At 36.7% G+C, this 12,389-nt stretch overlaps 1 protein-coding gene across 50 annotated transcripts in view; it reads right to left on the bottom strand.

Annotated features, from left to right (window-relative positions):
- The window catches only part of LOC129264179 (ribosome-binding protein 1-like), a 65,205-nt gene that overhangs the window by 22,935 nt on the left and 29,881 nt on the right, over positions 1 to 12,389 (bottom strand). For 26 of the 50 annotated variants that reach the window (XM_064102776.1, XM_064102777.1, XM_064102783.1 and 23 more), the window contains exons 10-15: positions 11,621 to 11,824; positions 11,011 to 11,115; positions 7,764 to 7,927; positions 6,779 to 6,890; positions 5,201 to 5,296; positions 639 to 731 (exon numbers count right to left, since the gene is read on the bottom strand). In XM_064102776.1, coding sequence (XP_063958846.1) covers positions 639 to 731; positions 5,201 to 5,296; positions 6,779 to 6,890; positions 7,764 to 7,927; positions 11,011 to 11,115; positions 11,621 to 11,824 — 774 coding nt within the window. The remainder of the gene's footprint in view (positions 1 to 638; positions 732 to 5,200; positions 5,297 to 6,778; positions 6,891 to 7,763; positions 7,928 to 11,010; positions 11,116 to 11,620; positions 11,825 to 12,389) is intronic. The other 24 variants (XM_064102822.1, XM_064102814.1, XM_064102818.1 and 21 more) reach the window with 1 other exon arrangement.

Below are 12,389 nucleotides of genomic sequence, written 5' to 3'. Positions count from 1 at the left end.
ACCAAATAGGATTTCACAAAGTAATTGCGTTAAGGGTCGATAAATTCCAGCAAAAAAATTGAGAAATCCTGGGCAGTAATCCAATGTCCAGTTTCAGTTCTTAATCCAGTTTAGATTTGTGTTGATTTTTTTTCATTGGGATACTGGGTCATGAGTTACACCATCGGGTGGGTGATTCATACAGCTGTTTGTATGTTAAGAGCGACTTTAAGAAAGACTGGTGATCCTTTCTTGTGTTAAATGGTATATTCATTGGCGATGGTTAAGCGCTTAAGAAAGGTTCACCAGTCATTCTAAACTTACGAACAGCTTTAAGAAACGGTCCCCAGGACCTACAAAAAGACGACCCAGCATTAGAAACAAGTTTGTTTTTAATCCATCCAGTAATACTCCTTGGTTGTACCATTGTGAATATGAAATTTCCTTCCTCGCATCAGGGTTGTCAATGACCACAAATGAACATAGTTAAAATTGAAAAAAAATCCCCTACACTTTTGTAAAAAAATAAGTTCACAAAAAGCTGAAAATAAGCTGGAAAAAAAAGCTGAACTCTTACACCCATCGAACATGGAAAAAAAGGGATGAGGATATTCAAATTAAATTGGTGAGGTTGCAACATGAATATGATACCAACTTACCTGTGATGGTTCTAATGTTACAGTAGGGAATAACCTCTCTAGCACTGTCTTCACAGTACTCTGTTCTTTCACTACGGCAGTTTGAATTTCATCCTGTACCAAATGATAAAAAGATCAAACCAGACCGGTGAATGTTTTCCCCCTATACAGTCTTACCATAATGACATTAAATGCACCCCCCCCCCCCCTTCCACCTCTGCCATTTAGGGAAAATGGATTACCTTCCTGGGAAAATAGGACTTCACTAAGGATGTTTCATTCTCAAGAGAAGGAAGTCTCCAAATTCTAATTAAATCAGAAGGATTGGCAGGTCATGTAAATGTTTAAACAAAAAATGGAGGGTTTAGGTCAGCTTAAATCAGCGTGATTATTAGTATTGAAGTTAGATGCAATATGCGATAGCAATGAGGAATAGCAAAAATAAAGGAATAATAAATGCCCGAATGTATTGCAATTAGGGTTTCTTAACTCTTTCTATTAACACTGGGGCCTTATGCATTGTAATGATTTACGATTTAACATTAACCATTTACAACACATACAACCAGATTAAAGTCATGTACAGAGAATATGACTAAATTGATAAATATTGTAATAAAAGTTTTAAAATCTTTCTCAACATAATACTTCATAATTATGAATAATTCTTATTGCTGGATGAGTTGATTGGGTACCAAAATCAGTAGCCTAGCTTAGCCAGGGTAATTAATATAGGAGAGCATTTAACAAGGTGGATACATGCGCTATACAAATACCTTGTATTATTATTATCATCATTATTATTTTAAATGTTCATAGAAAATTTAAATGTAAGCTAACACAAATGTAGAGTACTGATTAATTCATTTTTTCTTCATAAGACCATTTCATATTCGATATCTTATATGAATAAAGGCCTTGGATAAACTATATAAGCAAAGATGGAAAAAAGAATGACCTTGCACAATTTAAGAAGTAATATATCACAATTATTATCCTGAAGCTTTGCCATTCAAATTTTTCTAAAGATGGATGAAACAATGGCTCATTAAATTATATTAAATCAAAATCAAACATATCAGAAAAAGTTCACAGGAAAATCATAATACATTCACACAAGCATGCATAATATATTTTGAACAGATTTTTTACTTTATGTACTTTGTCAATTAACTGTTGTCATACTTTGATGCAGATCAATTTATTTATAATTGTTTGGAATGCAAAAACAATATTTACACTCAACTGACGAATTCTCATTAACTTTGGAGAAAACAGAAAACCCCCAAAATCAACAAAACAATGCAAACATGCATCACATATATGATTACACATCCATGCTTTTCAATAACAAAATCATTCATCAATTTCGAAATAAGTGACACTTCTATGGCAATATTCATCGTTATCTGATTAACATCATAATCTTAAAAGCAGACATTTCTTGACAACTTTTTATGGATGCAGTGATTTCTTGCAAAATATATTATTGTCTCTTAAGCTCCATATATCTTTGTAAAAAAAAAAGAAGATAATTATACAAGTGGAATGCCTCTGGCGGTCTCACCTGCATCACGCGATTCAATATAGCAGCAGTGCTGACTTTGAAAACTACTATCAAATAATTATTCACAAAAAACACCATTCATATAAGGAAACAATACTACGTTCATTGACATTTGACCTTGATCATGTGACCTAAAACTTGTCAGTGAAACTTGATTACCCCTATATCCACATTTTATACACTATTTCTATAAAATTTGAAAGTAATGACAGCAATCTAATAATTACCTCTAAAATGGCCAAAGTTCAATGACCTGACATGACCTTTGACCTTGATCATGTGACGCGAAACTTGCACAGGATGTTCAGTGATACTTGATTACTCTTATGTCCAAGTTTCATGAATCAGATCCATAAACTTTCAAAGTTATGATGGTAGTTCAACAGATACCCCCAATTTGGCCAAAGTTCATTGACCCTAAATGACCTTTGACCTTGGTCATGTGACGTGAAACTCATGCAGGATGTTCAGTAATACTTGATTAACCTTATGCCCAAGTTTCATGAACTAGGTTCATATATTTTCTAAGTTATGATGACATTTCAAAAACTTAACCTTAGGTTAAGATTTTGATGTTGATTCCCCCAACATGGTCTAGTTCAGGGGTTCTCAAACTACGGCCCGCGGGCCGGATCCGGCCCGCAGAGCTTCTCAATCCAGCCCGCGAGACTCTGTTGGGTTTTTTTAATCACAATATGAAATGATTACATTGTGTATCCATGTAGACCTAACCGTAATAAAAGTAATGACAGTCAAATAAATTTGACTTAAGTAAAGTTTTGTGGAGTCTTTTCTGTCTGTTCGATCTACTTTCTTATTAGATGACCAGCGCTGTTCTCACCATGTTTGGATCTACATACAGATGCGAAAGTTAAAGAACTAACTTATACCAAAGTACCTTGCGGACAGAGGCCGCGGAACGGTATTCAAAGTGGAGGGGGGTTGGCCATGCAAAAATTACAATCATATGGTCATTTTCACGTTTTTGTACATGGTTTTGGAAAAAAAAGTGGGGGGGCTGAAGCCCCCCCCCCCCCCCCCCCCCCGCTTCGGCGGCCCCTGCTTGACCAGTGAACATTTGCACCAGTGCCTTCGTCTGGCAATTAAACCTTTTTGTGCCAAGGTTCAAGCAACTTGTTGCTGACAGACTGTCACGTTTCCCATATTGAAAGTGCATGACTGAGAGACTGACATTCTTGTTAGAGTCTACAACAGACATGCTCTATTATTCAATCTACTTTGACTACAAAAAATATTGATGCTTCAAGACATTATCTGTCTCACCAATACCAGGTATGTATAGGTACAATAGGTACAATTTTTTTTCTTCTAAGTATCCACTTCACCCTGGCCCTTTCAGGTTTACTTGGAGTCTCATCTGGCCCTTCAAAGAAAAAGTTTGAGAACCCCTGGTCTAGTTCATTGACCCTAAATGACCTTTGACCTTGGTCATGTGATGTGAAACTCAAGCAGGATGGACAGTAATACTTGGTTAACCTTATGGCCAAGTTTCATGAACTAGGTCCATATACATTTTAAGTTATGCTGTCATTTCAAAAACTTAACCTTAGGTTAAGATTTGGTGTTGACGCCGACGCCGCCGCCGTCGGAAAAGCGGCGCCTATAGTCTCACTCTGCTATGCAGGTGAGACAAAAATGCACTCTCTCTTTGTATCAAAAAAGGCTTTTCAAATTGTCACCCCTATGTAACTACATTTCAAGGGCAAATCTTAAGCACAGGTGGCTCATACCATGTCTCATTTCTAATTATTGCATGTAATGTTAGAATATGCAAGGATAAATTTATTCATGTATTAAATGTAAATAATATTAGTGAATACAACATATTATACATTCACAGTATTAGTGCTACGAGTACATTTATTTAAAATTAGTAATGAAGTACCAGATATGAGTAGATATCATCATAGAAAATCACAACTCATATAAATAAGCAAAACCAACTGACTCTTTATTGATGAATTGTTAACCTCTCTCTCTTGATACCATAGACCTTATGCATATGACATCATTATCTCATAGCGCCCTCCCTCAGAGGATATGGGAATGTGCGAAAATTGAGTTGTCAGAGATGTGCCAGTTGCAGATCACTTAGCTTAGCATGCAAGATGTCGGCCCGTCAATGCATAAGATCTAACAATTGGCACAAGACATTTGCTGAAATACTTTGTGAGTTATTAGGGGAAGGCTCAATAAGTTTACAAAAGAAGCAATGCAAAACAGAAGAAGCTTTGAATAAAGCAAAAAAATAATAACAATTGAGATTACAAACAGGTGTAAAGAGTATCTACAGTAAAGTACATATGCACTCGTTCTATCTTTCATAAACAACCACTAATTGAATCATTTAGTTAGGTATATAACTGTGTCTAAAGCAGTGATGTTGGACAGGAAATATATATATACAGATGCAATGGACTATTCTAAGCAACCTATTTTTCATCTTTTTTTTCTTTTTTTTTAATGTTAGGCATGACAAGAGAGTGAGCATAAGAAAATAGGATCAGTTCATAAAGCATGTCATTTAAACACATTAAAAACATATTAATGAATGCATCAGTAGAGCAATAGAAATTGTTAGTGTTTTGGGGGCTATGTTGCAGTAAATAACAAGACTTCTTTACATGCTAGATATATATTTCATATATTCAAAGAAAATAATAAGAAACAAGACATAGATACATAGAGAATGAAACATATACACTCATGATAAATGCCAGGTTACAATGATATCATGTAATAGGAATTAAGAGGTTGTGATCTGAGGATCAGATTTCCAAAGGATTTGATACACGGAATTACTTTTTACATGCCACCTTGTGGCTGACAGCAGTACAAATAAATAGGGCACATTCAGACAAATGCCACAGCTCACTAGTATACCATAAATTTTGTACTGATGCAAATTTTCACAGGGTGTAATAATCCCATATCAATGATCAAGACAAACAGACAACCGTTTGGATATCTGAATTTGAAAGATTTGTTGCAGTACCTTTAATGTCTTAGCTGTCTGTCCAGCATTTTCTGCCCTAGATTGCTCAGCTGCCGACACCACCTCCATTAGTTTCCGATTTTTCTCCCGTAGGTTCTGGTTTACACAGAAACAGTTCACAACACAACGTAACTTAGGAGGACGAAGCCACTCCAAACGAATTGAAACAAACTTGTCTCAAGAATGCATCTGCTTTTGCTACTGTAATATTTAGACATACTGTTTGTGAACCCACATGATGGGACATGATGAATAACAGAAAGGAAATAAATGTACGATTAATTGTTGACGTCACGATGACGTTGGTTATGTTCGACAGAACTACACTGTAAAATGGTAGTGCGAGTTAAAATATTAGATGAAATATGAATATGGTAAGCAGAACCGATAATATAAGTCAGAAACTCTATATATCACAGAAGAAAAGCTCTTCTAAAATACTTTGAAAGATTTTTATTTCTCTATCTCTCTCATCAAAATGAATAACTGGTGACTTCACTCAGGCTACATATATCATTTCAAAAGACGACAAAGGCCTCTTGCATCAACACACACTTCTAAAATGAGACTAAGCACAGTTGGGCTGGATGACATTTGGAAGGGGAGGAATAAGCATGTTCACATACAGGATTGAGAGAATGTACAGGTTAATCAAGCGTTTGTTTTAGTTGAGCAAGAAGAAAACACAGGGCCCTGTTCCATTAAACCTGTTATCAATCAATGACAAGTCATAGGTAGCTGTTATAAGCTACTAGAATCATGCCATTTGATTGGCTAAATAGCAGATTCGTGATAGGATTCTATGATTTGATATTGAAAGCGAGTTTTATGAAAAGGGGGCCCTGGTTTGGATTATCAACAAACATGGGATAATGCAGGAACATACATGACAAGGGGAGGAGGTTGTTACAAAATCTTAATTGAAATGAGAAACTGTTTTGAAAAGTGAGGTCTATAAATAGTAATTAAGATTAATAACCATACATGATAAGTATTTCATGTGGGTATATTCTTTATGAATTTCAAATATGTACATGTAATTTCAAATATATAAAGCCATTAATATTTTAGTCGACAAAAAGCTGTTAGATCAGATGTTGTTGGTAATAAATCTTCATAATCCTACTTTTGCATGAATAATCCTCTTTTTACAAAAAATGATAAATTTGCTGATTATTGGGTAATTAAAGAATATAACTTCATATCTGGTTGAGTCCACAGCAGAAATTTAGCATGTTTCAATTTTCATAAATGGGTGTTTACAAATTTCCCATTTACAAATTTTGTATTCATATTCTACTTTTCCACGGTAAAGTGCATTCCATGAACGAGGAAAGTTCACCCAAACTACCCCCACCCTCCTACTTCAGTTAATCAGATTACAGATTCTATTCTCATCAGCTCTGATCATATATATTCAAACATACCCAAACAAGACAAGACAAGACAGTTCTAAATCCTTGCCTTGACGCAATGGGATAGAAAGAGGGATTGACAGGAGATTAGATATCAGTTGAAAGCAAACAAGACTTGGCTAGGGGGTTGTGGGTAAGTGCAAAGGTCCATTCATTGACTTACATTATTCCTCTGTTTCTGCTGCTCAATCAATGACTGCAGTTGTGTAAGCTCGGATTTACTTGAATTCAACTCCTGCTCTAATCCCTCTATTGCTTTCGTCTTATCTGCTAACCTGCATGGTGTATACATACCAAAGATAAAACAGTCATGAATATCACTGACTCGGGCAGATCCAAGATTTTCAAAAAGGGGGGGGGGCACATTTTCCAAAAGAAATTTGACCCCCCCCAAAAAAAAAAAGTTTTCACTTGAAATTTCAGGTCATTTCGTACATGGAAAATTTGACAACCCCCCCTTCCAAAAAAGGGTCCTCACTTTCAAAAGGGGGGGCACACTTGTCTTAGAATAGCAAATTTACATTACAAAATTTTTATTATGCCTCTCAAAAGGGGGGGAGCATGGGCCGGATGTGCCCCCCCCCCCCCCTGGATCCGCCAGTGCTGTCACTGACTTGTATTCTTAAGACAGATAGAAATGCCATCAATACAGTGTGAAGTAAGCATCTTGATAAAAAAAGGGAAGAAATCTTCAGAAAAAAAATAATGCAGTGCCACATTCAAGTGACTTACCATCAATATTACACATGGAACAAAATCAGAGATAGAAAAAATTACTCCACAGAAAAGCACAAAATTTTAAATTTTCATTTAAAATTCTTTCCAATCTTATGCTTAGACCTGAATATGATGTTTTGAACCTTGTTTGTGTATAACATGGATTCTATCTATTACTCAGACCTGACCATGATGACATTAAGGTGATTGTGCTGATTGGCAAGTAAATAGAGGTAAAAAATATCTTTAAATTAAAATCGCTGATCAGGGCAGAACAAATGCACACAAAGCAAGATAAACATTAAGGCATTTATCTAGTAACTATCAAATTTGAAAATGAAGAATCTATACAACATAAAAAAAACACCCATCAACCCCACCCCCCCCCCTCAAAAAAAGAAAAAAAAAGGAAACTAAGAATGGTTCTTTACAAATTATTGTGCTCCTTGAGGAGGATAGAAGGCTCTTTGGGGGCGGAGTCTGTCTGAGTTACATCGCCGTTGGCAGGGGGCGGAGCTTCTTGACCTTCAGCTTCTGACCTCTTTTCTTGGGTCCTTAACATTTCCTGGAGGGAATCTTTTTCCTTCTTCAGATTCTAATGAGAGAAAGGAAAACAAAATATCAATCAACATTAATAATTAAAGGGATCAATGACTATGATGAATCATATTCTTGAATATGTTCATCTTCAATTTATGACTACACACTAAAAATGGCAATCCAGCACATTAATCTCTTCAATATAAGATGCAAATGAAATGTAAAAACCCATATGAAGTGCCTTTAAAATTTCATCATAATATCGTCAAAAGGGTGCTAAAACTGTGTTTCTAAAAAAAATAAAAAAATATGGCAGGCAGCTAAGAAAAAAAATGCATTTTAGAAATATATATGACAATGGTGGCAACCTCTTGTTGTTTAAACAGTCTCCCAATTTCCGTCGACAACTCTTTCTCGAAAAACGAACGTAGCTCCTTAATCTCATAACTCTATAATTGTTTTTTTCTAAGCTGCCCTCAATTTTCTGTAATTTTGAGATACAAGGTATAACACCCCAGTTACAATGTATTATTCAAGGATTCTAATTTCATATTCACATTCTCATTAAATAACCAAATCATGAAAACAATCACAACTACAAGGTCGCACAGTAAGATGGAATTATCATTTCCCTCAACGTTTAAAGGTCAAGTCCACCCCAGAAAAATGCTGACTTGAATAAATCAAACTAGCATAGTGCTAAAAATTTCATCAAAATCTGATGTAAAATAAGAGGGTTATGACAATTTAAAGTTTCGCTTATTTTTCACAAAACAGTGATATGCACAACTAGGTTAGTCAGTCGATGATGTCCATCACTCACTATTTCTTTTGTTTTTTATTGTTTGAATTATACTTGATGTTTGAAAGATCTCAAACATCCGCCAAGGATGCCAGATTGCTGATGACCTAAGCCTTCCTTCTGCTGGAATATTGTCATCACCTAGTAACTTGTCGGTTTTCGAAGAGGTAACAGAGGATGAGGTACGACGCATTGTATTATCTTCACCACCAAAATCATGTGATCTGGATCCTATCCCAACTCTGTTGCTCAAATCCTGTTCTTCTACTGTGATCCCTATTGTGACATCAATCATTAATACCTCTTTACAATCTGGAGAAGTCCCAGAAGTTCTGAAAGTTGCACAAGTTAATCCAGTGCTGAAGAAGTCAAAACTCGATCCAGAGAACATGAGCAACTATCGCCCGATCTCCAACCTCAGCTTCTTGAGCAAGACACTGGAGCGCGTCGTGATGAACCAGTTGAGTTCCTACATCACAGATAATTCTCTCCATGATACATTCCAGTCTGCCTATCGTGCCAATCATAGTGTCGAGACAGCAATCCTCAGAGTCCAGAATGATCTACTTTCCGGCATGGATCAAAAGAAGATATCGCTTCTAGTCCTACTGGATCTTTCAGCAGCGTTCGACACTGTCGACCATGATATTCTTCTCCATCGACTTAGTGACCTATATGGAATCAGCGGAGTCGCACTACAGTGGTTTCGACGAGCTATGTTTCCGTTGACGGTGCCAGGTCCGACTCATCAACGCTGAAGTATGGTGTTCCTCAAGGCTCTGTCCTCGGCCCGCAGTTGTTCAGCATGTACACTTCGCCCATATCTCACATCATCAAGAGGCACGGACTCCAGTATCACCGATATGCAGATGATACACAGATTTACTGTACCGTCAACTCATCTCAAACTGAGGTCAATTTAGGACTTCAGCGCATTGAATCCTGTGTAGCTGACCTCCAGCAATGGCTGTCTAATAACTATCTTAAGATGAATAAGGACAAGACGGAATTCCTTGTTGTGGGATCTCGTCAACAACGAGCCAAAGTTACAATAAACCATCTAAGAATTGGCAACTCTTTAATCAAGCCTTCTGATCAAGTGAGAAACCTTGGAGTAGTGTTTGATTCCTCACTTACAATGGAGCAGCATGTCACAGGCACTTCCAAGGCTGCCTGTATCTCTATCCGTAATCTTGGAAGGATCCGCAAGCATGTAACTAAAAAAGTTGCTGAACTCCTTGTTCATGCCTTTGTAACAACCCGACTGGACATTTGCAACTCAATTTTGACTGGTTTGACTCAACATCAACTGCACAGACTTCAGCGTCTGCAGAACATGGCCGCACGTCTTGTGTCCCTTCAAAGAAAGAGAGTCCATATTACTCCAATTCTGCGTGACCTACATTGGCTGCCTGTCAACCAGAGAATAGCCTATAAACTTGGGGTCCTCGTATTTAAAGCGCTTAACGATAAATCTCCACCCTACATATCAGAGCTCTTATCTCAGCATAGACCAACACGCAGTCTCAGATCAGCAGATCAAGCATTGCTGACAGAATCTCTCAGCCACACAACTTGGGGTGACAGAGCCTTCTACATCTCTGGACCAAAGCTGTGGAATAGCCTTCCTCAATTTATCAGGAGAGCAGAGACCCAATCAACTTTTGAGTCTTACCTGAAGACTTTTCTGTTCCCCAGTCCAACATTATTGCAAGAATAACTCAATTGTAGCATTACTAGGACAGTACTTGAACTGAATGATGATCCTAAGCACTGTTTAAAGACATTGAAATTTGTGAGATATTTCCTATTTTTGAGCAAGCGCCATGAGCGCCCAGCTGAGGCGGATACCGGCGCTATACAAGAACCCATCATCATCATCATCATCATTATACAATATTTCATTTTTTATAGATTTGACAATAAGGACCAACTTGACTGAACCATATGGTATAAAACAATCCTAATTCCACATGTTGAGGGAGGAATTAACCGTTGTATCACTTGACAATGAGGAGAAAATTAGAATATTTCATATTTCATATAATAAAATGCAAAAGAAATAGTGAGTGGATGACGTCATAGTCTCCTCATTTGCATACCAGCCAGGATGTGCATAGAACTGTTTTGTGAAATTAAGCGAAACTTTAAAATGTCATAACTTTCTTATTTTACATCCGATTTTGATGAAATTAACAGTTTTATGCTTGTTGGATTTTTCTCTTTTTATTCAAATCAACTTTTTGTTGGGGTGGACTTGTCCTTTAAATAAACAACTGTAAGTATTGTGCAACACTAGAATACTTTTATTAATGCTTTGATGTATTATGTCTTACCTCTACTTCTTGTACAGCCTGAGTTTTCTGTTGTTCCTTCTCTGCTAATTGACTCTCCACAGTCCTTACTTTACCTTCCAGGTTCTGACATTGGCATTCAGATTCCTACAAGAATACGTAGATATAAACGTTGAGTTTCTCTTTCTAAAAACGCTATTAAAGTGGACACCCGAACAAATCAAAAGTCCAGTATTTGCCCAGTAATGCGAATGCTCCAGACAGTGACCGTCTGGAATACTCCCAAGGGAATGGAGAATGCGGGCAAGAACGAGTGAATATGATAACTGGGGTTATAATGATCGGTAATTCTTAGATACTACATCTCGAGCAACTTGTAAGTCAACAGGAATTTTTTTTTTCATCTACTGAAAAATACTTATTTTATTCATATTATATTCTCTTGTTTAAATGTCAAACGTGTAAAGGCAATTTGGACACATCCACTGATTAACGAAAATTAATCAGTTACACCACTGCTGCTTTAAGGAGGGCAATCTTTTGCTCTGATATTTGGAAACGTACATTTACCTTTATATATATTTGACATAAACTAAATAACATATACTCATATGCATCAGTTTCTGATACTGCGTTATCTAACATGACTTACCTTCAATTTTGCCTGTATTGCCTGAAGTGTGTTGTTCCTATCTCCATCCAGACGACGTAACTCGGTGACTTGACCCTTGAACTTCTCCGTCTCTCCATTAGCGGCCTCCATGGCTTGGGCAAGGGATTGGTTACGAGCCTCGGCCTTCCTCAGCTCCTCGCCGACTTCAGCCAACCTCTTTGAGACGGCTGCTTCACTCTCACGCTGAATCAATGAAAAGTAATGATATCGATACATAATGGCCCGTATTCTGAAGTCTGGTTTAACTTAGACCATGGTCAAACTCTGTGCTAAAATAATGGGAAGCCAAAAGTGTAAAAAAATTTATTAAGTTGTATGTTTCTTATGTTTAATGTGCTCTTTCTTGATTCATCCATGGTAAAGACAATCATCAGTTTATACTTCCTAGACAATTATGAATTATTTTAGAGCCAAATGAACTGAAATATGATATCTCTACTGTTAGTGATTTATGTAACACTTGGCTATTCATACTTAAACCACAACTTTAAACCTGAGTTTAAGTTAAGCCCGACTTCAGAATACGGGCCAATGTATCATATCCAGGGCCCCATAAAATAAAGATTAATCATAATCCTCATTTTTACGACTGATCATACACAATAATCAATGCAATCAATCGTAGAAATAAGCCAAACGATCAATCGCTAAGCTTAATGTTACGGGGCCCGGAAACATATCTTTATATCATGCAAGTAACTTCTGACTATTCTTATAAGATTACCAATAGAACTTTAATAGGGTTTTA

This window comes from Lytechinus pictus, chromosome 7 (assembly GCF_037042905.1).
Source record: "Lytechinus pictus isolate F3 Inbred chromosome 7, Lp3.0, whole genome shotgun sequence".
NCBI classification, from domain to species: Eukaryota; Metazoa; Echinodermata; class Echinoidea; order Temnopleuroida; family Toxopneustidae; genus Lytechinus; species Lytechinus pictus.
Note: the sequence above shows the minus strand (reverse complement) of the source record. Positions and strands in the feature narration are given on the sequence as shown.